Raw genomic sequence first — 26,885 nt, forward strand, 5'->3', positions numbered from 1 at the left:
GTACTATAAGTTAATTTTTAAATATAAAATGTTAAGGTAACAATTTATCAAAAGCCATCATAGTAACCAAATTTTTAGCAAATGAAATTTAGCTCAACTAGTCTTGTATTGGAAGTGAAGCCTTGTATTAGAGATTGTAAGGTTTCAAGTTTGTTCCTGATTCTAATTGAGTTTTTATCGCAGAGAGCTCTTGGGCGGCAGGTTTTATCCGGAATAGGAGATTGCGAGCTTTGGCTATCCAGTACTGTCTGCGATTGTGGGCGTATAGGGTCGTATTTTACCTTTGGGTTACACCGGGTAGTTGGGCTTTATTCATTGGTACTTCAAAAAAAAAAAAGAACAAATTTTGAAGTAATGTACACCTAAGACACTACACGAACACTCGATCAAAAGATAATCAGATTTTAAGTTTATGTCATCCGACATATTTAACGACCGTATCATGCTATTTAACTGGTTTAGTACTTTAGTTGATTGAATCGTGTTTGAGTTGAACTATTTAACTTGTTTAGTTATAATTTTCGACCTGTCAACTTGTTTAGTTGAACAAGCTGGCTTGTCAAATGGTTACAACTGGTCTAACCATTTTATTACAACATGTCAATTGACTTAGCGCATTTATAACTTGTTACAACCTTTTTATAACTAGTAAACCGTTTGAATCGTCTAGACAAATCTGCTACATGGTTCGTGATTCGATACCCACTATTAGGTGTGTTCGGTTAAGTTGACGTCTTTGACTTGATTAAACATACGAGTTTGCCCGAATTCGCATATTCAATCCATCAACTCAGCAACTTTCAAACCGTCAACCAGATATGGGTTAAACACCTTAATTATATCTTTTGGAAAATCCTTTAAAAAATACTTGTAACAAATAATTTATAGCACGTCATGAAAAAATATAATACTTATTCACTAAGTTTGAAGTTACACTGCACATTAAACTTATTATTACTTTAGAAAATATTACTTTTTATGCATTACTATAACCTTAATTTTATATAAATCTATTACTAATTTAGTATTCACGATAATATAATAAATTACATGAAAACATAAATTTCATTGTATGTATGTGTAGACCGAAGAGTATCGTTTGCAAGTATAAAAAAGAAAATTGGACATCACTTCTTGTTCAAGCCTTATCCACGTATGATTCTCTTTGGCATGCAAAATGTTTTTGAGCCATTCTTTTGCATGCTTTTCCATTTCTTGCCTTTTGTATTTAAAGAAGATAAATCAATATACTCCTGTAGTTTTATAAATATTGTATTATATAAGTATTTTTAACAATTGTGATTGCTTATTCGTAGCGACTAATCTCATGAAATCGTGTGAACATTTTGCGAGTGACTATTAAAAAAATTAAAATAACTTTAGGAAACAAAATGAGTATTGAGTTGATAATTATGTATACCGACAATAGTAAATGAAATAATAGTTCCAAATGAATAAACAAAAACATTAGGTGAGATGTGTTTGCATTTAAAAATGCATAAAGGAATGGGATCACATAATTATTTAGTTGCAGGAGCCAAAAAAACGTTTTTGGCAAGAAAACTCGCATTTTTTACGGAAAACTCAGCATTTTCGTTCCAAACATCTTTGTTACCTTGGAGCGGACCTTTAGGAACCTTTTTTCTAGTAAAAGCCTCAATTATTGAGGTCTTCGAAACCCTAGAACAATTGTCGAAATTGGTTGGTGGTGCTCAAGTGGCGGTGGTTGGTTGGTGGCGAGTCAGTTAGTGGTGATGGCGGTGTTTATGTGGTGTTCATGTTGAGTTTTTGATTCTGTTTTCTTTTGCAATAGTAAGTGTTGATCGATCCTATGCCATGAACATATTTATCTAATTGTTATAAATGACTTAGAATAAAATAATAAAAATCTATAAATTTATTTCAATTTATATGTATTATCGTGTCTTTAAATAGGTTTCTAAACATGTCGTTTTGCGTTAACATATTTCTATACAGGATCACGCCATGTCATGTTCATGTCTTGTGTCACAAATAACCGTGTCGTGTCATGCCAAGTCATGTTTATACATCTACTAAGGCGGTTCGCTATGGGCGCTCAGAGGTTTATGGAGATAACAAACACGGACGTCTTGTCATATGGCAAATGTGGTTCTCAAGATATTCTTTTAGCATTGAACATCTCGAATGGCCAAAACATGTACCAGCTGATAGCGTATCACGATATTTTCAAAATATGTAGGCAATAACGTAATCTTTTTCTATAAATAGAAATGCGTCTCTTTCATAGATTCATCACTCCAACATTTAAAATAAAGGTGATGGACGCTCTCGGGGGGGGGGGGGGTATTTGAAAGGGCGGTTGCTATTGTAGGGCGCTGCCCGGGGGGGGGGGGGGGGCTCACGAAGACTGGCGCTCAGAAGGGGGGGGGGGGTTCTCACTTTCTCATACACACACAACATATATATATATATATATATGTTATGTGTGTATATATATAATGAGACGGTAAATGGCTTTAAACACAGCGAGACCTTATGAAGAAGGGCTTCGAATTCCCGTTCAGACTAATGAATAAGAGACATAGCCGCAACTAAAATTCAAAACTTTCAACGACCATATCAACCAGCATGCTTCAATGTGCCAAATCCTCCGTCAATCGTCACTTTCTTCGCAAACTCTCTGTTCAATTTCATCATGATAAACACACCCACCCCCCTTACAAGAACAAACACCATCATGATCATGAAGATGACAACAATTTCAATAGAAATCAAAATCAAAATCATAATCAAGAGGATCGTTTTCAGCTATACAAAAGCTGGGGCCAACACCTTTTAACCAACCCACGAGTCCTTGATTCCATTATCAGGAACTCCGGAGTCGGGACTGGTGATACGGTTCTTGAAATCGGTCCGGGCACCGGAAACCTGACCATGAGGCTTCTCGAAGCTGCTAACAAAGTTGTTGCAGTGGAAGTTGATAATCGTATGGTGCAGGCTCTTCAAACTCGTGTTGCTGAAAGCGGGTTTGATGAGAAATTGACGGTGCGTGTTTGTTGCTCATAAACTGTTTGATGAAATGCCTCACTGAATTTGTTTTGACTGTTTTTAGTTGCTTATAAACTGTTTAATGAAATAGGTCGACGGGTTGCGACTTGCGAGCTCTTTTTCTGAAGCTCGAGCTTGGCTTGTGTATTAGTTATTAATTAGATTATTAACATTTTTAATCGTTTTTATATATGAGAAACCATAAACAAGCCTAAGCTTTAGTTGAGCTCGTGTAGTTGTGTGAAGTACCTTTAATGAGCCAAAGCTCGGATCGAGCTCAGTTGTTTAGAGTGAAATTAGTACATAGAAGTTCGAAAGAGCTAAAATGTAAATATACAGACAAGCCTGAATGATCTTCTCATACAAGTCTCGAGCTTGGTCTTGATAACCAAATGAGCTTTATCTGAGTCTCAGGCTCGATAAGGCACGACTCGTTATGAGCTTTTTATCGATTCGATCTCGAGTAGCTCGCGAGTGGCTTGGCTCGTTTGCACCCCTACTCACAGACTCTATGCTAATTGTCTTTGCAGCAATACGATATATGCATAGATGCTAGAGTAGTCTATACAATAAAGTTCAATATTTACAGTCAGTTTTGAATTATTATAAAATGTTTTTTTTTGTGCAGATTATACACAAGGATGCACTAAAGGCGGATTTTCCAGATTTTGATCTTGTGGTGGCAAACATTCCTTATGGAATATCATCACCTCTAGTGGCTAAACTGGTTTTTGGTGGATACAATTTTAGAAGTGCAACTCTTCTTCTCCAGAAAGAGTTTGCTACTCGGCTCTTGGCTAATCCTGGTGACTCGGAGTTCAACAGACTGGCGGTTAATGTGAAACTGGCAGCCGATGTTGAGCATGTCATGAATGTAAGCAAAAAGGATTTCGTGCCCATGCCAAAAGTCGACTCCTCGGTTGTTAAAATCCGTTTGAAAACTGAAGTCCCGGATGTAAATCTGAATGAATGGTGGGCTTTCACTAAAACCTGTTTTGGTAAGAAAAACAAGACGTTGGGTGCGACGTTCAGGCAGAAGAAAAAAGTTGCAGAGCTTTTGAATCTGTCAAAAGCAACAAGCTTTAATGGAGATATTGTGGAGCATGAATGTTGTAACGAGAGTGACGACGAGGAAGATGAATGCGAAATTTTGGGAACTGATGTGAACTTGTTTAAGGAAAGACTTATTGGGATTCTTAGAACTGCTGGACTTGAAGATAAGAGGCCATCGAAACTGTCGAATGATGAATTATTGTATGTGCTTTCTTTGTTTAACAAGGCAGGAATATGGTTTCATGATCAAGAAAAACCAAGGGATATTAATGCATCATTTGCTGGATTATAGAGTAAAATCACATGGTTCATTGATTTTATTAGTGTTATTATTTACATGTGAAAATTCTTTAATGAATTGGTAGTTTTATAGAGCTTACCTTGAACATGCGTATTCTTGAAACTTTCGCAACTCGCTCTTTAAAGTTTGCTCGTAATTCAGCTCGAGCTACTTGGATGTATAACATTTGAGCCAAGTTTGAGCTGGCGGAAGCTCGCTTGGACGAATTTTTATTTTTGATTCTCTTCTTCATCAGTAGTTTGAGTTATGTGTTTCTATAGACTTGTATAATTTGAGATTGCAGTTAACTTGTTATTTTGAGACTTGTATGAAGCTATATAAGATCATTAATTAAAAGTAAACAAGTTGGTTCACCGAGCCACAGTTGAGTTGATTACGAGCTGACTGCGAACTCAGTTTTAGATCGAAACTCTGCTTGTGTTGGCATGATGCAACGAACATCCCACGTGACTAGCTTCCATTCTTTTTCCTTGGCATATATGCTTGATTGTAAGAAAAGTTAAGGGAACATGTTTTTATTTGAATGAACGAAAAATAGAGGTTACCTTTATGAGTAAAAGGTGGCAAAATAAGTGGATTCTCATCACTCATGCTTTTATTAAAACAAACCATTAATCAATCAATTTGGGCTAAATAAGTGAATAATTGATGTAGAATGGCATGGTTGTTTTTTTAGCCGGAGACTTCGTGGTTTTATCAACATGAACTCATATATACCTCTTTAAACTTATTTAAAACCATATATAATTATATACCAATCAAACCCAAAATGTAAGATATAACGTTCTGCTACATTTGGTATACACATGAAACCAGCCGTACCTTATCGAGCTCAAGGCACGCCTGAGCCTCAAGTAAAGCTCGTTTAGTTATCAAGCCTGAACTCAAACCTTGTAGGCGAAAATCATTTAGGCATGTTTAAGGTTTTTTCAAATAAAAAACATAAAATATAAATCTACAAGGCATATATTTTTTATTACCAAAAGAAACATAAAAACAAAACAAATCGACACAGATGCAACCAATGTTTTAAAAACTGATATTTTACTCGTATCGGATTTAGTTTAAAAATGGTACAACCAGTTGAACCGGAATGCATCGGGAGGTTCAACCGGGTTGAATAATTTTCCTTGTTATTCCATATAAATGCAATTTCAACTCAAAAAATATCCCAAAAGTATATTAGTAAACATCAAACTTGAACCAAATATCACACATAAACAATGGTCGAGTAAGATAGAAAATTTGTACTTTGTATACGAAATTAGTCAATTACAAAATGTGTAAATAAACCAACATTGGATTTGCATGATACAAAATTGGTTGATTAACGAATGATAGTTTATCATGTTTACTCGTCCCATTTTTATAGCTAAGTCATTTTTAAAAAATATGGCCACCGAAAATCTATTGGATTTAAAACCGGTATTTTTAATTTAACCGATGATACGATGTTCTAGCATACCGCTCAAAAAATGCCTAGCTCTATAGCTGGTTTAACCGGCCGTTACTTACCGGTTATTAAAACATCGGATGTAACAAGTAGAAAAAGAATAAAGAAAGCGAAAGCAAAGGTTGTAATAATATTGCAACCCACCTCCTCCATCTCATTCTCCGGTTTACACCTACAAACGGCCACCGTTCTCCGTCGCTATGACCGCTTCTTCCAATTCCTCTCGCAAGGTTTCCGATTTCTATATCTTTATTTTTTCAAATTTCAATTCATTACGTCTCAATTCGATTACTTACTCTGTTTAGGTTTTAAGCAAAATTGCCACCAACAGACTTCAGAAGGAGCTGACGGAGTGGCAGATCAGTCCTCCCGCTGGATTCACACATAAAGTCACCGATAATCTTCAACGGTTTAATTATTATTATTCTCTCCTTTTTTCTTTTCATTTCTAGGGTTTATATCTCTTCCAATTGTTCGCTTAGGGCCTTATATAAATAAATGCTCACATCATTATAGCAATGCCTATATTATATTAATCTATCTAGGGTTTGAAATCTGTGATTTTTTTATTTTATATGAATTGAATTTGCAAAGGTGGGTGATTGAGGTTATTGGAGCTCAGGGAACTATTTATGCTAATGAAAAATACCAACTCCAAGTAGATTTTCCTGAGAATTATCCCATGGAAGCGCCTCAGGTCGTTTTAATTGATGCTTTTCATTATGCATTGCGGCTTCTTGCTTACAAGTTGTTTGATCAAATGCCACAGGTGATTTTTTTGCATCCTGCTCCACTTCACCCGCACATCTATAGCAACGGTCATATTTGTTTAGGTACTCATCAAATTCCTTGAGCTTAACTACATTGAATATTATGTATAAAATGAAACCGTAGCAACTTAACGAGTATATGTGATTATAATAGATTTTAAAGATGCCCAATGAAAGATCTAACAAAATAAGCACCCAGGAGCTCAAAAAATCATCCAAACACGTAGACCAAATAATGAAACCGACATATCGCATAGATACATAGGACTCACAGATCCAAGAGTGCCAAATGAACATGAGATCTGATAAATACAAAATCAAAATAACTTATTACTATCATAATTATCGCATTTAAGTCAAATCTAGCAATTTTCAATACACGCTGGATTCCGGAAACAAACAATTTGAATTAAATAGTATAAGAATCCTTACATAAAGGTTGGATATGCATACCTTAAATGAACACGGCGTCTATTAGAAAACCAGAACCTACTGTTCATTGAACAATCAACGACAATTAATATGTAAATTTTTAAGTATTAGCTAAACAAATTTTGTTATTTAGTTGTTTTCTTTGATAGTTGCGTATAGCGTGATTATACATTTTGAGTGTTTTTTTTTCACCAGAGTTGCATCATATTTATTTTTTGTTGAATGTTAGTTTTACAATTAGTTACTACATGTTCATCCATTCAACTTCTACAGCACGCCTGAAATCTTTTTATATGCATTCAGTTTGAAGGATGAAGATTTAATAGGCTTATTTCTTTTGTAGATATTCTATATGACTCGTGGTCACCTGCCATGACTGTTGGTTCCATCTGCATCAGCATTCTGTCCATGCTATCAAGTTCTCCAGCCAAGGTTTTATTTTGAGTTCTTTGTAAACACAAGTGAATATTCATATTTAGTTCTAAAACTGGTGAGAAAAAAAAGAACTTTTGTGTTTTTTTTCTAAAACTATGCTTGGGTGGTATTGCAGGAACGCCCAGAAGACAATGATCGATATGTTAAGAACTGTAGAAATGGTAGATCTCCTAAGGAGACTAGATGGTGGTTCCATGATGATAAAGTTTAATCAAAGAAAGAACAAAGGATGTGCTGTTTCATGTCGTATTCATGTAAATGAAGAGCAAATTTTCTTGCTTGTTTATTCAAAAAGTAAGGATGATTATGTTTCTAAAACAGTTTGATAAAATATTTAACTTCATATTATATGCCATCCAATCCTTAGTTGCATGAAAAAGATTACAAATTGTTTGCAAAAACCTTTTTGATTTTTGGCATAATGTTTCTCCAAATCATATGTTAGTTGGTTATTTCATCTGAGTTTAACAATCAGTCAAGCCTAGGCTATCAAGTTCTTGTAGCACCTGCTATCACCATCTGTTCTTGAGTTGGCATGTAATCGGGCTGCATCAATATGAAGTCGGTTTCCCATTGCCCATGTTGTTGTACAGCTTTTGTCTGAAACTGGTGCGTCTTGCGTTTCCAATGGTGTGACTTCCTGTAAAACAAAGAGTCGATTCTTATTTAGTAGTGCTTTCTTGAAATTATGATTCGTGCTTATTGATCGATTTTGAGGATTACCTGAAGGCTACAAAATCTTTAATGTTGAGACCCTTGAGCTGACGGTATGGAAGGTGTTGTTTGGGGTTGGTATATTGTGGTTCGAGCCACTAGAGTTCTGTAAGGTGTTGTTTGGGATTGGTATATTGTGGTTCGAGCCACTGGAGTTCGCACCTAACGAGTCCCTTCTTCCTAGAGGGACATCCAAACTGCCCACATGTATCTGGAAACCAAACATGAACAATAAAGCATAAGCGGAATGATTAGGCCTGTAAACAAATCAAATGCGTCATGTTCTTGTCATTCATTTAATTTTAACTGAACAAATAAATGTATACGAACAATTAAACTAATGGATTTCTTGTTTGTGTTTGTTCGTTAAGAAATCTAACATTTTCGTGTTCATTTTTTAACTATTGAATGTTTATCGTGTTCGTTCACTAATAATTTACAAATTAATGGTTCATGTACACAAACCAACACAACGGACACATATGGGCGAAGATAAACAAATTTGGATTTAAATGAAAACTCCCCACTTAGGTAATCATAAATGCTAAGGAATGGACTTAAAACAAATTGATAAGTTGACGTGCCTATAAAGTAAAGGAATTTGTTAAATATATTCATAAAGTTAAGACTAATACGCTGAGGCCTAATCACATTGCATAGATATAGATGAACGTAAACAAACGTTTACGAACATGATATGTGTTCATGTCCATTCGTTTAACTATATGTTCAAAAGTTTTGTACAACTTTGTTTATTAAGTAAATGAATATAAAAAACTTTCCGCCAAATCTCAACTTTTGGCTCATTTACAGTTCTGGTTTAAATACGTAACTAAAATGTCTCTCTAACTTGTGATACCGAAATAAATGACTCTAGCTGCCAGAGCCAAGATATCAATAGAAGGAGAGAGTTTAAAGATTTGATCTCATCAACAGATTCAAGTTCACAAGCTGAACCACAAACCTCTTCTCAATGGTTTAGTTACTAGCTAGAAGCGTTGGTTCATCACAATCTTGTGTTGTTAGTTGCATACATAAGTTAACACTTGCTAAACGATAATATCTTCGACGTCTGCCACCGAAACAACAATATCATTGGCTTTGTGGGCATGAGAAGTCGTATTACTGTAGGTATAGAACACTGGTGGTATAACCGAAGGGAAGTCGAGTAAAAAGATATAAAGCTAGGAGTGCCACAAGGATTGCAATTTTTTTTTTGCTAAGCTAATCTAGTTGGTTGTGTTCAAAACATAGAGTTGATCTTGTGTTTAAAATAGATAGCTACTACTGTTATCAGCAATCTCTCTTTGTCTTATTGATTTTGATTCTTTTAGCCATACTTCGTATTACCTAGTATACTACACTTGCAAAAGAAAAAAAAACTTGGATTCTTAGAACTGAGGCTCTCACTAGGAGTAGCCCCTCTCCTTCCAGACACCACCACTAGTTTTTGCTACAAGTGAGATTTATCGAGTTTATTATATGTTTGCTATTAACAAATTTTGCATATTATTAATTTGGGCAAATACCATAAAAAACCAATATATTTTCTGGTTTTGTTCTCAAAAGTTCTCAACTCGACTTTTGGATATAAAAGTCCTTCCACTTGTTCAATTTGAATATAAAAGTCTCTCAATTCAACTTTTGTATATAAAAGTCACTCAACTCAACTTCTGTATATAAAAGTCCATTAACTCAATTTTTACACATAAAGTAGTAACAAGATCCTCAGCTTCAAGGTCCATTGATAACGAGTCTAACAATTCCTAATCTTCGTGACTTGCTTCATAAGTAATGTCACTATAATCATCCTACCGTTAATCAATCAATCAATCAATCAATCAATCATACCCAGTAAAATCCCACCGACAGCAAAGCTATAAGTAGGGTCTGGGGAGGGTGGGATGTAGGCACACCGTACCTCTATCCAAAGGAATAAAGAGGTGGCTTCCAGAGAGACCCTCGGCTCTAAGTACATGTGTATGAAGCAAAATAAAGGAAATCAAAGTTTAAGAGTTATATAAAAACTACTACTAATTATAATAATATTAATAGTAAGATCACAGTTTAACAGCTATATAAAAGCTAATATTAATTATAATAATAATAATAATATATGTAAGGGAAATACCATTATGGTATGTGACCTAAATAAGTTAAGTCTAAGCCCTAAGGAATTCAATTCTCTCTAAAAATCCTTAACTTTAATTCTACTTCTCCACGAATTCCTATCCTCAACCATGTCCTCGGAGAGGTTTAGGTCTATCAAATCATGCCTAATCCTCTCATCCCAAGTCAATTTCGGTCGTCCTCTACCCCTCCTCCCCTCTATAGTAATGTTTTCTACGGATCTAACAGGATTCGTCGTCTGTCTTCTCTTTACATGTCCAAACCATCTCAATCTCCACTCTCTTATCTTGTCTGCTATGTTCGCCACCCCTAATCTCTCGCGAAACACAAAGTTTCTTATTCGGTCTAGCCTTGTGTGCCCACACATCCAACGTAGCATTCTCATTTCTGCTACCTCCATCTTCCGCACTTGTGCCTTCTTGATGGCCCAACAATCTGTTCCATATAGCATTGCAGGTCTAACTGCCACCCTATAGAATTTTCCCTTTAGTTTAGTCGGGAAACTCTTGTCGCACAATATACCTGTGGCTGCTTTCCATCTACACCATCCTACCTGAACTCGGTGGGTCACATCACTGTCTAATTCCCCATCGCTCTGTACAAATGATCCTAAATACTTGAACTTCGTTACCTGCGGGACCACCTGCCCTTCAATTGTGATCTGTGCGTCTTCATTGTCGTTTATCCCACCAAAATCACAGTGGAGGTACTCCGTCTTAGATTGGCTAATCTTTAAACCTTTTGTCTCTAAGGTTGTTCGCCACTCCTCAAGCCTCATGTTTAGATCTTGTCTCTAAGGTTGTCCTACCGTTAATAATTTTAATATTAACTCGATACTAAGATAGCCTTAATACACTAGATAATTAACAAACATACATACGATCAAATACTCAAATGACATGAAACTTAATAACTATAAAACTTAATATATGGATATTATCAAACAGGAATGCAAGTATAAAAAAACATGTAAGAATGAAAAATCAAGAAACACAAATCGGTGATATCAAACAAGAATAATAAATGACTAGATATATATATTCATTCTTGTGGTTCGATTTCAAGTTTATTTATTAATTTATATTAAGATTACATACCTCGTGTCGATTTCATGTTGCAAAAATTTTCCAATCATTCATTTCATGTTCGTAACTGTGAGTTGTTGTTTCAGTTTACTATGGTTTATACGTAAAAGTTGAGTTGAGGGAATTTTATATTCAAAAGTTGAGTTGAAGGACTTTTATGTTCAATTTCAACAAATTGAATGACTTTTATATGCAAATGTCGAGTTTAGGGATCTTTCTGAGCTAAGACCAGAAAATATGTTGGGTTTTTATGGTATTCGTCCCGCTTGTTTTGCCTTTGTTATGCCTCAAGGGGTATTACAGGGATGACAATGGGTCGGGTTTAGGTATTCCCAAACCCATACCCGGTTAAAAAAGTCTGCCCCAAACCCGTCGGGTTTTAATCGGGTAATTACCCGTTAGGTTTCGGGTTTCCTATCGGGTTTTGATAAAATATCGGTCGGGTATACCCGGCAAAACCCGTCGTGTTTCTACTGGGTTTTGACAAAATATAACTAATCGATTACAAAAATGGTTACTATAAAGGTAAAATATCTCAAATAATTGACATAAATAAGTTTCGACAAATAATATATTTGGAATATAGTATATGTATAATATAATAAGCTATATCAGGTACACCTGGCATATAATTGTGTAAATGGGTCTATGTTATCGGGTAATCGGGTCGGGTATATTAGAAATCCCAAATCCGTCCCAAACCCGTGAAAAATTTCAAAACTAATCCCAAACCCTAATGGCAGGTATTACCCGTCCCATTTGTGTTGGGTTTATGAGGTAAAAGTGTTAAAAATCAAACATCATCAATACTTTCATTTCAATTCACACAGTAAAGGGTTTAAGCAGAATGACGACTTCTGAACCTCTTCTTCCCGCCACTATAAACCCTAGAAACTGGAGGTTCACATGGGAATCCAATTCTCACGTTCCAATCATCCGATTATACCTCTTCAATCCCAACACTAAACCCTACGCTCAATGCGTCAAGCTGAAAGCCTCAATTTTATTCGACAAATCATTACTCCAAGTCACTTGGCTCCACGTTAATAATAATAATAATAATAATAATCAAGTGACGTCACTATGGGTTCCGATTCCTAGGGTTTTGATTGATGCAGAAGCTCCGATTAGCTTTCGGCCGCTGGATGATCACATTGAATTTAAGCTTGTTTTACTTCTTCCTGTTGACCACCCGATTTTATCGAATTTTTATTTCGAAGATGATGCCGCATTGGAAGATGATGAGTCTCAACCTTTCCAATTGGATTCAGGTAGTTTCTGTTTCTAGGGTAATAGTATGAGATGATAGCTTCAATTAGGGGTGTTCAGTATTCGAATCCGACTTGAAAACTCGAAATTCGATTCGAATTTGTTTTTGAATATTCGAATTCGAATTCAATTCTATTTGAACTTAGTAATAGAATTTCGAAATTGAATACGGATTTTGGTTTTTCAGTTCTTATGGATTAGAATTTGAATCCAGTTATACATTTTATTTTTATTATATACACACACACATAGTTATATAAATACATGTATATTCTAATTCAGTAATCGAATTTCGAATTGAATTCAAATCCAGCTTCAAAATTTTATTTTTGTTTCTTAAACCTCGTTTTATTTATTAAATAGCAGTGTTTACAAGGTGCATCACTAGCCCTTTTTGAATAGAAAAACAAGTCGTTTAAATATTGCATTCATAGATGTTGGGGTCATACCATTACTACGCATGATCTGTTAGACACGACTAAGTAGTTCCACAGCCTCATGCACAAGGAAACTTGAAGTATCTAATGCAAAAGGTATAAACATGTGTTGGCTGCCAAGACGCATTTTCTCTTGTTTGGTTATTTTGTATGAAGTAGCTTTTAACACAACCTGACCCGCAGTGAAATAATTCGATTCGATTGATTCGAGTATATGAAATTCGGTTCTTTGAACACCGGTAGTTTCGACACACCATTATTGCATAAAATTGAAATCTCTTGACTTTATGAATTTTTGTCTTTGAAGCCATATATGTAACCTTCTTAATATCTTCACTTCAATTGTGTAATTTCGATTCAGATCTTAAAAAGTTGGCTTCTTGTGGGGAAGTGCACTTTTTTGCAGAGGTTGTTCTACCAAGTTAAGCAACCCTGTTCGGTATGGTGATTTCATCATTATCACATTACAATCTTGATTGTTTTGTAGTTCCTTTCTTATATTATAACCATATATGCAGAAGTTTTAAGGAAATGCCATCTGCCAATTGGCGTGGCGGCTGATAACTGGTTTGGTACTTGTTGCTGTTCTTTTGGTGGTGCAAGCGAGAAGCTAGTAGCACAATATGCCAACTCATAAACATGTACACCTGGTGCGTGCCTATTGGACGCCACTTCAGTTGTTCTCTGTAAAGATGACTTTGTAGGATATAAGTTTCCTAACCAAATTGAGCATGAAGAGTGCAAGTCTACTAATAGTTTAAGAAAGGTGGTCTCTACTAGTCAAAGTACAAATGGGTTGACTGTTGACCGTAATAGTCAAAATGAATGCTGCCATGCTCATATAGATGAGGATCAAACACATATTATGAGTGAGTTACTAGCAAACAAGGCTAGTCTTCTCAACGGCCTTCTTGGAAATTGTTTCATGGTTACATCACCTTACCTTTCAAAAGACATTAAATGGAGTGAAATATTATGTCCACATTGTTCATGCTAACTTGGAGCATATCCACATGATAATATTGATGGACTGTGTAATGATTATGGTGTTCACTTGTTTAAATGTTTTATATCCACTTGCTTGCCAGTTGGAGGCCCAACGGACTTGTTTAAGTAAGTTTACAACTGTACAGTATCACCCTTTTCATATAATATGTAAATCAGAAAATTAAATATTTAAATATGGCAGGAATTACACTTTAGAGAGGATGTTTACTAGCCAGTTATTGGAAAGTGCAAAAGACGAACTCTCGTTTAGAACCGTGGTTAGAAATCTGCAAACCAGATCGCCTATGTTGCAAATTGTTCTATTAAATCCAAATTCATGGTGTTCGTTTGGGGATTGTTTGGATGCAATGACACCGGTTCCTAATATTATTATGTACCCGATGGTTAAAGTGCTATTTTCCAACTGCAGCAACGGCACTGAGTCTGAATTAAGGTTTGTTGACTGTTAGAACTTAGAATAGACTTTTGCTGCCATTTTTTTTTCTTTTAAATAATAATTTCGGTTTTACAGGAAGTTAGAAGAATGGGTTGTTAAGAATCAAGTTGGCGATGTGTACATGTTGACATCAAAAGCATTATCAGACTCATTAGAGCTAGCAAACTGTATGCTTCCATCTTCACATGCTTTTCTTCAAGGTATGTCTTTATCTTTCTTGAGGAGGTAACGGACATTAGCTGTTTTATGTTTTTGTTGAAACTGTAATTTTGTAGAATGTATTTTTTAGTGTATTTAATGATTGGTTCTTCGAAAGTATTTGAAACACTTTATATTGGATGATCAAGACTTTACAAAATCTTGTGTGGATTTTGTGCCATTTTAGCTTTTTATAAAGTTTCACAAGTCAATCTCTTAATAGAAGATAAGATGGATTTATGCTCTTTCTTTTCGGGTGTACATGTGTCATAGTTATAGCCACTCGGGGCCACATCTGATGGGCCGACTCTCAATCATCTTATGCCACATTACCTGGTTGTTTTATGCTTAACATGACTCTATTATAGTTTATCTTCAATTAAATGTTAGGTTCTTGATTTGGCTCATTGGTTGTGATGAAAGTTACAGAGTTGAAACAGATGCAGTAAAAACAGGTTTTGGTTATCTGATTATTTAGAAGGCATTTTACACGTAAAAGGGGTATAATGGTCATTTTGTATAAATTTTACAGAAATTGTTACGACTAAGTGAATAGTGGAGATCCTATCCATTATCTGAAAAGTTGGGATCAAAACCGTAATATGTTTGTCATTAACTAATCAGTTTTCTAAACACCCGATCATCAAAACTTCAATGCGCAGAAACATATCTAGACACTAATAGTCTAATACTATATTGAACCTGTTTGTACAACTAGATTCCACCAGGTTATTTTTTGTTGCACAGGCTAAGCCCAAAGGTCACCTGAATGGTTGGCTGTCTTTGGCAATTATGGAAAGCCAATAGCAAGCCTTGATTTCAATATAACTTTATTAAAGTTCAGTTGAAATTCCTACTGCTTATCAGAATATATTCTCTAATTTCATGTTCATCACAAATTTGTGTTCAAACCTTTCGGCTGTCCACACACATGGGCCAGAGACACGAACAATGTCACTCCACTGTTATTATATTCTGTCGGGTTTTAAATAAATTATTGGCTATAAATACAAGCTTGGCAAGCCATAGGAAATCGTCAGTTTAAGTTCACTACTTCGAATGAAGTGACTACAGGACTAAATGTATGAATTGGAGGAGTAGGGAGAGTTTGTTTGGTAGCCAAGGATGACTTGCCTGTTTCTACGTTTCAAAGTCGCTTGAGGCCCTTTGATTTGTTGGTTATCAGGCAGTCTTCTTGGCTAGCCTGACATTCTCTTCTTTCCGGTGGCAACTCTTGTTTCATTATTTACTTACAATGGTTTATATACGTATACTTACACATATAAATACACACACATACACGCACATACACATATACACATGCATATACACAAACATACATCTTTGCATACACACATACATATGCATATGCATGTATTAAGGTCATGTACGTTTCAGAATCAGTAATTTGCTGTGAAATGCATAATAAACTTGTATATAGTGCACAATAATATAATTATAAAAGTGGTGGAAGAGAAACAAAGACAGTTACATAACTGTGTTATGTGTTGGATTCAAAGCAATATGTACGCACGCATAAGGTGGTTCTCTTAGTTAACGTATTGTTGGTTATGAAATTGGAGTATCTCTTGTATGTGTATCATGTGAGCTTGATAACCAACTGCTATTGTGTTGGTATATATGTGTCATGTGACTTTTGAGAGAAGATCAAGCATTCACATTTATCTTTGCATGATTTTGTATCATGGTTGATGTGTGAAAACAAAATGGTATTCTTTTTGGTTAATCATAACTGTACTTGATCGTAGTCAAGTATGACCACAAAGAAAGAGCAATGTTTTATATCAAGCCGGTCATCGAGCCGACGGCTTTACCGGTTCATTAGCGGCCAGACTGATTAGACCAGTCTTGAGAATCATATTATATTATAATCAGTTTAAACTTTTTTAAAAATATAGAAAATTTTATAACTACCAACCACAGTCACCCTTATATGTAAAAAGCTTACAACAATAGAAGGGCAGATGATGCATAGCTGTTGTTTATCACTTTATCATATTAGAAACCACTTATGTTTTTAACACCACCCATCCCAGTGGTACATCCAGAGGCAATACCTGTTGGGGGGAACGTGGGATCCAAGAAATATGATAGTAATAGTAACAATAGCAAGACAAACAAAAAATGCAAGAACAACAAGAGCAAATGAATAACATGGTTCACTCTATGGACTGGATTTGGCTACGTCTACGAACAAAGTAGATAGATTTTATTATATCAAGAATTCTTTTTAAGCGTCATAGAAACTAATAAACGCATTAGTCGTAAATTGGAACTGGTTTTCTACTTTCACCACCATGGTATACATAAATAGATGTATGATTCTTTGTACCAATGATCTTTTCTAAGGATAAAATACAATCATTCACTAGTTTCCCGATGAAATGATTTATCGTCTAAATGCTTTATTTATCTTCCGGTGAGACTGTGGATTCTTTGCAAAATGAACTCTTCGCTGGTTTTCATAACAAAGAACTACGAATACGTACTGTCTTATTGTTCTCAAACTGATCACTATGATAAGAAACTTTTCAACCACACGAGCTCTTTCAATAACCATGTATTCTATCTCAGTTGTTGATGAGTACCAACCTCTCTTGTGTAATCTAGCTCATTCTCCTCTAACTGACACATGTAATGCTTCTCCTAAAATCAAAACAATACCCACATTTGCATCAACAAAACCTTACAAGATGACATCTTTCCCTCTATAAGTCTATAACATAGTGCAACCTTATAGTTACATTTCAAGTAACATTGCATTTACTTGACTTGCTATGATTTTGAATGCACCAATGGTAACTCTCATCGCGTAAGCTATAGATGGCCAGCAGGCCATGTGCAAACCATTATGTACATTCAGTTGGTCAATGTTGATTGTTGTTATGTTAGCTTCACGCGACCTCCGAAGTCTGGATTTTTTTAGTACTTAATTTCCCTATATACTTTTCCTAGGCTTGCTTCAGAATACAATGTGTTATGTCTCTAGATATTCTCTTACCATGTATTTGTCCTAAGCCTTGTATCTCAAAATCAAGAAAAATGCCCATTCAGTATTTTGATGTACTTCATGTTTGATCGTGCTATCAGCATTTTAGCTGCATACATTAACAGTATAATGATAAGGGGTGACATATTTTAATATGATTATTATCCTTGGAACATCTCATGTACCTTTGCATAAAGTTGTCACTTCAAGTAACATTGTCATCATAATAATTGATATGCATCTTTAAGAAACTGAGTCTGAAACCGTAGCCATCAAACTTGTCGGTCTTCACCTATTCGTATGTTGTCATTACTCCCAAGAGAACTCAAGAACCTGACAAATACCACTAGGTTGGGGATTTATGCGACCCAAGAAACACCATATTAAGTATTAACAATAGCAAGATAAATAAAATTACCCGAATACAGTGTGACTCACTCTATCCGTTTTATCAGGCCACATCCACGACATAATTAGATCAATATCAAGAAATCAGAATATTTTAAGGTCCTATTTGCAATTACAATGAGGTGTTTTTTTTTATAATAGTCAAATTATGGTTATTGATAACTTGTTTTCCTAGTTTTGTACAACCAGTTGAGAAACCAAGCCTAAAGTTAGGGCTGTAAACGAACCGAACAAACACGAACAAGGCCTTGTTCATGTTCGTTCGTTAAGTAAATAATGTGTTCACGAACGGTTCACGAACACTTACCGAACGGGATTTTATGTTCGTGTTCGTTCATTAAGGAAATTAATGTGTTCACGAACGGTTCACAAACACAAACGAACACAAATAAAATCGGCAAAGCTTAGAGATTGAGACCGGCGTATTCATCAATGTGAATAATGAAAGCCTTTAAACGAATCGAATGAACACGAACAAGGGCATGTTCGTGTTCATTCATTTAACTTTAAAAGAAAACGGACACTTAATCGAACAAATATTTATGTTCATGTTCGTTTATTAAAAAATGGACATTTGTGTTTGTTTGTTTAAAATCTAAACTAACATAACTGAACAAAGATAAACGAACGTGTATGAACAAACGTAAATGAACACAAATATAAACGAACTTAAATGAACACAAACTAACAAATATAAAACCTTTAAGCAGATGACCTATATAGATAATATTTAATTATTTTCTATTAATATTAATACATAAATAAAAAGCCATAAACGAACATAAACAAACGTTCATGAACATAAATGAACGAACGGAACATGCGTTCATGTTCGTTCGTTTAGTTAAACGAACACAAATTTTTTGTTCATGTTCGTTCGTTTATTAAATAAACGAACATAAACGAATTTCCCGCCGAACGGTTCACGATAGTTCACCGAACGTTCGGTTCGTTTACAGGCCTACCTAAAGTTGATATATAATGGTCGAGCCCGTAACTCTAATTTTAATATAATTTTCACATTATATTAACTAATTACCTTAAGAGATACCAATTCAAATCATTGTGGCAAAACACTGTGGGTTCTATCTTTTGGTTGTTATTAAGCATTAATTATGGAAAACCGTAAAGGTGTTCATTACATCTATAACACTCACTGACGACTAGTTAAGAATTTAACACGTGTCATAGGGCCAGCTTAATGGTATCAAGGAGTTAGATAATGTAAAATCTCAATCTTCCATGTGGTGAAGGTTTAAGTGCTACATGCAATTGACGAAATGGTGTAATTTAGGAGTGCTGGAGTACGTAGGTTAGTTTGCCAATTGCCATTAGAAAAAACATTTAGCATGTAACAGTAAAGTATTAATTATGGAAAAACGAAAGTAAAGGGTGTTACAAAAGTCTACACTAACAAAAGTTTAATGTAAAAGTATTAGAGAAAGTAATAATAGAGTTAATTAAAAAATTTATGAACTTTAGGAATTAAAACATTATTAACTTTTAATTCAAAGATTATGACATGTTCTCGTTTCAAATTTCATTAATCTTGGTTTTCTTGATTAATATTCTTCCACTTACCAATAGATTGGTGGCTTATTGATAAAGACAAAGCTTTTAAGACAAATGATAAACACACAAAGAAATTCACCATTAAAAAATATATATACTCTTCCACTTTGTTCGATATTGTGTTAATTGATCGCCAATGGTATTGCTCTTCCCCAAAAAAAGATCATAACAAAATTAATATATGATAGCCATATTCGATCCTCTTTATAGAAAGTTTATATATAATATAAATTAGAAAGACGTGAGAAACAAAAAAAAAAAATTTTTTAATCATCTTTATTTCAATAATTTTCGTTCAAAGGATGAGTTGACTTTAAAATATAATTGGATGCCTTTAGCAAGTATTGAAAAGCCAATAATTAGTCTTGATTTTATTCACTTTGTGAAAGTTGAGTTGATATTCTCACCTCTGACCAGAATATATCCTCTCATTCCATCATCGGCGGTTCTGGGACGCAGCAAGTACCTATCATCCTTGAATACGGTTCGAATTCTATTCCCTACGGTATGCTCCATCTCTTTTTGCTGATTTAGGGTTTTTCTAACTGTTTCTGTTTATTTTCAGAGGGAAACAACTTGCAATCTCTTCTGCAACCGCGTGAGAGCGGTGGTCCCGCTCGGCTGGGTACTCGTGCTCTTGATGAGAACGAGTTGCCCATCCTGGAGCAAACGGCGGATAGGTTCGTGGAGGTCTACCCGCCGGGCCACGAGATTTTGAGCGCCACGCGGTCAGGTAAGGGAATCTTTAACCCTCGCCCTCTTCATGCTCAAACCTCTGCTGGAGTTTCCCTAATTTTATCATCTTCTGATGAGGGATCCGCAGATGGGCCTTCCTTCGTGAGGAAGAAGAAAGCTGCCGGCGTGAAGGGCAAGGCGAAGGTCGCCTCCACCGCCGATCAGGGAAATCGGTCCGACTCGGAGACCGAAAGCGAGGAGGCAGTGGGGAACCCTGGTGATGGTGAGACCACTGTTCCGGAGGTTGAGACAGCTGTCACCTCCGGGCAGCCCAGTACGACGACGGTGACCGGCGTGAAGAGGCCGGCTCCATCGGGTTCGTCCCCGCCTGTCAGAACCTTCAAGCTCAAGAAAACTCGTAAGTATAAATTAATCTTACCCGCAATTCTTTCCGCCATTAATATTTGTTTTCGTGCAGGCGTGGATGCAACCGCATTCCACAGTGGAGCGGGAAGGAGCATCTCTGGACCCATGACGGTAGGTTTGGCCAATCTACCCGAGGCGATGACCCAGGCGGCTGCGCCTGTGTGCAGTGTTGGTTCAGTTGCTCATCCCGTTGAGGCAACTGTTCCAATTGTGACGTCATCTCCGCCGGCTGTCAGTGCCATCTTTACTGCATCCTTCACTGAGCCGGCGGTGATTTTTTTTGCGGGCTCCTCCGCAGCGGTGGCCTCGGTTGTGAGTTCACCTCCAGTGAGTTCACCTCCGATGGTCTCTACCGCGGCGGCTTCAACCGTGCCTCCGGCACCGGCGACTACCTTGTCCCTGGCCGGTTCATCAGGTATGTTCAGGGTTGGGGCTTCTAGCCAATCTCTGCCTCCTTCCCATCTGCCTGACCTCTTGGATGGATATCCCTTAGGTTCGGGTGATGGATTTAGCGGCTACCGGCCTGTTGTCGACCATACAGGTACGTAGGGTTATTTTGGCCTATTATCTTTTTATCATCTTTTCCTAACCGCTTTTTGTTTTTGCAGTTTCGGATTCCAATGAGGTGTATGTTCCACGGTGGAACATCTGCCGTGGAACAACCCTTTGAACGGCTGTGGACTGCGTCGAGTGGGCGCGTCACGCAGCCCCAAGTGGTGCGTTGGGGGAAGCCATGTCTAGCTACCAGGAGGGTAGGCTGACGAATGAGCTTCGGATTCTCCTTGCCCGGATGCAGCCGCGCGTCGAGTTGCTTTGTCGTGAAAACGGCAAGTTAAAGGCGGCGCGTAGCCAGGAAGTGGCCCAGGCGCGGGCTATCCGGGAGGAGAACAGGAGACTTGTCGCCATTGCTGCGGAGAAGGAAAAGGTTTTCAAGGCCCTCGAGGTTGAAGTTCAGGCCCGGCTCGAGGCTCGTTCCAAGGCTACCCAAGCTGTTAACGAACAGCTAGGTTGGCTAAGGAAACTGCGCGGAACGCGACCGAGAGGGCCACCAGAGCTGAAGCCATTGCTGAGCCTTTGCGCGCTGAGAATGAGGAGCTTAAAGCCAAACTAGAGAGGCTTCAGCAGGCTCATGATGCTTTGGCTTTAGAAGATGCCAAAAAGCTCCAAGAGATCTTGGACCAGAGGGGTATGCTTGCCCACACTGAGCGTAAGCTGAAGGGCGTTGAAGAGGCTGCTGCTAAGGAAGTGTTGCTTGCCAACCTTAACAAAAATGAAGCCGAACGCGCTCGTGACCAAGCTCAAGCTGCCCTCCAGGAAGCTCAGATCACCAAGGAATGGCTTCTACGGGAAGCGTTGTCGCAGGTATGCGTAGCTTCATAATATCTTTACGCTTTTCTTTATACTTAGAAAAGTTTTTAATACATATATATATTTTTTTTGTAGGTTGTGCATCGAATCTTCACGAACACATGTTACGACGATGCCATAAGCGCAGCCCTCAACGCTTCCCATGAGGATGGGGAAAATGTTGGTTTCTTGCTTGGTCTGGGGTTTGTTGAGAAGGGCATCCCGCCTTCCAACTTCCCTCTTTATGATGTGGACACTGAAGCTACTTACGACCAAGCAGGGAACCAGTATGCTGCCTTCCCGCATCCGGTGGTGGAGAAGGTGAACGAAATTGCTGCTGCTGATGATGGGTTAACTATTCTCAAGGCTTTCCTTGAACCGCCACAGCCAACTGATGGTGCGGGTTCGAGTGGGTTTGGAGGGAGTGGTCCTGAAGTTTGAACCTTGAGATCCCTTCCCACCGTTAGGATAGATTTACATTTCTGTAGGCGGGTAGATACCTGGCCATTCTTGTAATGTTTGAAATGTTTGTGCGGGTATGACCATCACTTTCACTTAATGACTTGCTTTATAAACGTTATATGACTTGCTCATGCATATTATAGTTTAATTTGGCACTTGTTTTGCCTCAAACAATATATGATTCGCTCGTGCATACTTTAGTTTAACTTAGCCATTTTCCAAGTATTTTGAATAAGTTAACCTTTCAACGCGTGGTTGTCAATAGGTTAGTGTTCAGTTTCCTCTATCATGATTGTGCGAGTAGGACCGTCACTTTCATTTAGTGGGATGACCAAACTTCACCTATAACTGACCTGCGTGAAGGTTTTCCTCATGTTTTCCTTAGAAATTTTTGCCGTTTCTTGTGTTTATGCGGGTTTTGCCGCCGTCCACGCGCAACGACTTCCCCACTTATTTATGCGGTGAATACCGGCATCAGTGTTTTGAATAACCTTTCGACGCGCGGTTGTCAATTGGTTAATGTTCAGTTTCCTCTCATGATTGTGCGGGTAGGACCGTCACTTTCATTTAGTGGGATGACCAAACTTTACCTACAACTGACCTGCGTGAAGGTTTTCCTCATTTTTTCCTTAGAAATTTCTGCCGTTTTTTGTGTTTATGCGGGTTTTGCCGCCGTCCACACGCAACGACTTCCTTCCCCACTTATTTATGCGGTGAATACCGGCATATCAGTGTGGTCAGATCATAAGTATAAATGTAAGACCATCAGCGTCAATGTGATAAGGAGAATCATTTCCATTAGAAGTGGCTCTAGGCTTTTTCTTTACAAGTTTGGAATTGATCTACATGCAGCCTGTGTAATTGAGCTCCCTTCCATGTTCTTGGGATGGGGGTGTCATCGAGTCTTTCGAGCCGATAAGCACCTGGTTCGGAATCTCGTTGTTTACGCAGTATGTAGTCTCCAACATTGAAGCTGCAGTTTCATTCGTGCTTTCCCCAACTGGGGTTCTACACGCATTAGCCTGCTTAGCGTTCATTACGCCACGAGGTATGTGAGTTTTCCCATCTCTGACAAATGCTTCGACGACGTCCTTCAAGGCTACGCATTCCTCCGTGGTGTGGCCTTTTGTCCTGTGGAAGTCACAGGATTTGCTTTGATCAGCGTTTGGACGCTGTCGGATTATTGGAGCCTCTGGCCATGGGAGCCTCTCGGTGGCGAATATCTCGGTGACGCTTTTGGTGAGTGGCGTCCATCTGGAGTTCCGGTTCGACAACTGCATGTTATCCTTTCCGCCTAACCGCTGGTGCGAGCCGGATGAGGTGCCAAAGTTTACCCTTGACTGCCAAATACCAAGCTTCCTCTTTTTGTTTTGTCGGGCGGTAAGGACGTTGTTTTCTCTTGTTTTTTGAGTGTAGAGGTTTGTGCTTTGGGGAAGATCTCTACCCAGTTGCTTTTCCGTTTCCGCGAAGCGTTTAGCTGCTGTCATGATGGCATCCCATGTGGATGGCATGCCGTCTTTACCCGTCAATGTGCGGATAAGCTCTGGGTATTCGGCGCCTTGGATGAAAGCTGCGCGAACAAGATCCTCGCTTATGGTACCCAGACTCAGCTTCTTTGAGTTGAAACGAGTGATGAAGTCTAGTAAAGACTCATCTTCCTCTCGGATGCAGTTGAGGATCGTCCATTGCTCTTCGGTATACTTTCTTTGTTGACTGAAGTGTTGGCTGAACTTCTGTTGGAAGTCTGCCCAATCGTAGATGTGGTGGACCGGTAGACGGTCAAACCATGCTCTGGCTGCCCCAACAAGCGTCATTTGGAACATGTAACACCACGTGGGTTCCGTCCAATTGCTGACGGTTGCCCCCGCTATGAATCTGTTCAAATGATCGTCTGGGTCAGATATACCATCATATGTGCCTATGTTGGACATTTGTTTGGCACTTTTCGGGGCAATTGCTTCCACAATGTCCCTTGCAAATTTGGACGTTCCCGCATTTGTAACAGTTGGTCTAAAGGTTTTGGAGAAGTCCCGTGGGTTTCCCCCCGCGTTCCTTGGTTTGAAGGTTTCTCCAAAATTCCTTCTTGGTTGGAAGTCTGCTTGTTTACGCTTCCCTTTCGCCCTATGGCGCGGGTTTGCGTCACTGTCAGATTCTTCCCAATCTTTATCATACTCGCACTCATTACTCATGTTGAGCTGTTGAGTGCTTCCGAATTCGTCAGCCTGTTGGAGTGAACGTAAGCGTTCATCCAACTCAGCTTGGAATTCCTTCTGACGTGCTTCCGCCCACGCTTTAACTTGATCAAGTGTTTGGCGGGGGAGCCTCGTCTGTTGTCTCTCCAATTGGGTATCGGTGAATCCCAGGGGAGGATTATTTACTGCACTTGCCCCGGCTTGGGTAACCGGGGTAGTGTTCGTAAATATTGTGTACTCGCCGGTGTTCCCCCCAGTAGCTGGGGTTGTGGTTACCGGAGTTTCTTGGTCACTCGCTGGCCTTGGCACCGGAGTAACCTTAACCATCTTTCCAGAGGTTTTGAAAAAACTGAGAAAATTAGTTCTAGCTTTTATGCACTGATGACGCCAATGAAGAAACACTAAGTGACCCCGGCAGATTACGAATAATCTGGGGGTTAAGTAGATGTTTCCCACGAGGGTTAGGTCCGGCAAAGATGGTTATTTTTCTGATGACCTGCAAAACAGACACCGTGAGCTCGTCACTGAGAAGGGGGGGGGGTACCTCCTTGTGACCACCCTCCGGCGTGAGAATCAGACTAGATTGCTCTGAATATGTGTATATTAAGAGAAATAGCTAGAGCAGATATATGATGGTATAAGATATGATATAAGATATAAGATGATCATACCGTTCCAAGGTGTTGGAGTATTTATAGCCGAATGTAGGTTTTCAAGCACGTACAGCCAGCTGTATAATATTCCTTTTCTACCAACTGTGGGCTATGCACGTGCCATGCTGGTGGTTGGTGGGTAGGCAGCGGCTGATAATGACATGGCCGGCCGTGTACTATTCCTTTTCCACCAACTGCAGGCTATGTTCGTGCCACGACAAGGTTTGGTGAGTAGGCAGCGGCTGATAGTGACATTAAGTACTAGAGCGTGCTCCTCGTCGTACTGTTGTCAGTGAGCTGTCGCTGCTTTGGTCAGATCTTGTCTATTTTGTCCATACCTTGGCAGGTATAGTACAAAAGATCCTCCAGAAGTGTACGGACTGGCTCATTTGGGCGGGAGTATTCCCGGCTTGCTCATTCCTTCTTCAGGTGACATTACTGAATTATTGAGAGTTAGTGCCTTGTGCGTGTAGCCTTGCTATTAGTGCGGGTAGCCTCCGCTGATGGCTTGTATCCGCAGCTGCGGGAACAGGCAGGGTACTTCACCATTGGGAGGCTTTTCCTGCGGGAACAGCTGGCGTATGCGCGTAAGGTCTTCATCTCTCTGAGCATGGTGGGTCCTGCGGAACCAGTTGATGTTTGCGCAGACGTCCTTCTTCAAGGTGAGTCTTGCGGGTCCAACTGGGCTCTGCTGGGACCTACCTCTTCAGACTCCCATATACATGAGGCTTAAACCATGCTACTTCAATAGAAACAAGTACCCGAATTTTATTAAATTATATTTTGGTAATATTCTGATCACTTGCTTTCAACTATATATACATGACCTTCACAGACCATACGAACTTGCCATTTTTGGCTCACAACTTGAGCCGAGCCAAACGACTAGAGAGAGTTTCGTTTGATAGCCAAGGATGACTTGCCTGTTTCTTCTTTTCAAAGGGCTTGGTCCTTATAGACTACGAGTTAAGATCCATTGATTGGTTGGTTATCAGGCAGTCTCCTTAGCTAACCTAACAATCTCTTCTCTCTCATGCCAACCGTTCTCTTCTTTCATCGGCTCTTCTTTATATAGGCAATGCACCATTTAGCTAGATTTGTTGAAAACAAGGTTATTGTTAGGTACACACAATGAAGGTGAGCGTTTCGATGTTGTCTTTGGTTAAACTAATTGATTTCTTGTATCGTGTCACCACCATAAGGGGGTGTTTGGTAGAGGGAATTGAGGGGTGAGAAATGGAATTGGAAAGAATTCTCTTGTTTGTTTATGAAAGAAAGAGGTGAGAAATGGAAATAAACCATTTCCATTTCTCTGATTTTGTTTCTCTAAAAAAAGCGGAGAATTGGATTTCTAGGTTTCATTTCTCAGCCTCACGCCTCTCCCTGCCA

At 38.3% G+C, this 26,885-nt stretch overlaps 2 protein-coding genes and 1 long non-coding RNA gene across 3 annotated transcripts; all 3 read left to right on the top strand.

Moving 5' to 3' along the window:
- The first annotated feature begins 2,610 nt into the window (after window positions 1-2,610).
- LOC143536044 (ribosomal RNA small subunit methyltransferase, mitochondrial-like) lies at window positions 2,611-4,420 on the top strand. Its single transcript, XM_077030128.1, has 2 exons — window positions 2,611-3,027; window positions 3,659-4,420. The coding sequence occupies exons 1-2, from the start codon at window positions 2,611-2,613 to the stop codon at window positions 4,373-4,375; spliced, it is 1,134 nt and encodes a 377-aa protein (XP_076886243.1). The 3' UTR covers window positions 4,376-4,420.
- A 1,572-nt stretch (window positions 4,421-5,992) lies between these two features.
- On the top strand, window positions 5,993-7,804 carry LOC143536045 (putative ubiquitin-conjugating enzyme E2 16). Its single transcript, XM_077030129.1, has 6 exons — window positions 5,993-6,067; window positions 6,143-6,246; window positions 6,432-6,534; window positions 6,607-6,670; window positions 7,383-7,471; window positions 7,590-7,804. The coding sequence occupies exons 1-6, from the start codon at window positions 6,038-6,040 to the stop codon at window positions 7,683-7,685; spliced, it is 486 nt and encodes a 161-aa protein (XP_076886244.1). The 5' UTR covers window positions 5,993-6,037; the 3' UTR covers window positions 7,686-7,804.
- A 5,864-nt stretch (window positions 7,805-13,668) lies between these two features.
- On the top strand, window positions 13,669-14,832 carry LOC143536046 (uncharacterized). Its single transcript, XR_013135817.1, has 3 exons — window positions 13,669-14,222; window positions 14,299-14,550; window positions 14,629-14,832. It is a non-coding gene; the product is annotated as an uncharacterized LOC143536046 (long non-coding RNA).
- The last annotated feature ends 12,053 nt before the right edge of the window (window positions 14,833-26,885 follow it).

This window comes from Bidens hawaiensis, unplaced genomic scaffold (genome assembly GCF_021521415.1).
Source record: "Bidens hawaiensis isolate Kalapana, Puna unplaced genomic scaffold, B.hawaiensis_p1.1 tig00010732_1, whole genome shotgun sequence".
Lineage (NCBI taxonomy): Eukaryota > Viridiplantae > Streptophyta > Magnoliopsida > Asterales > Asteraceae > Bidens > Bidens hawaiensis.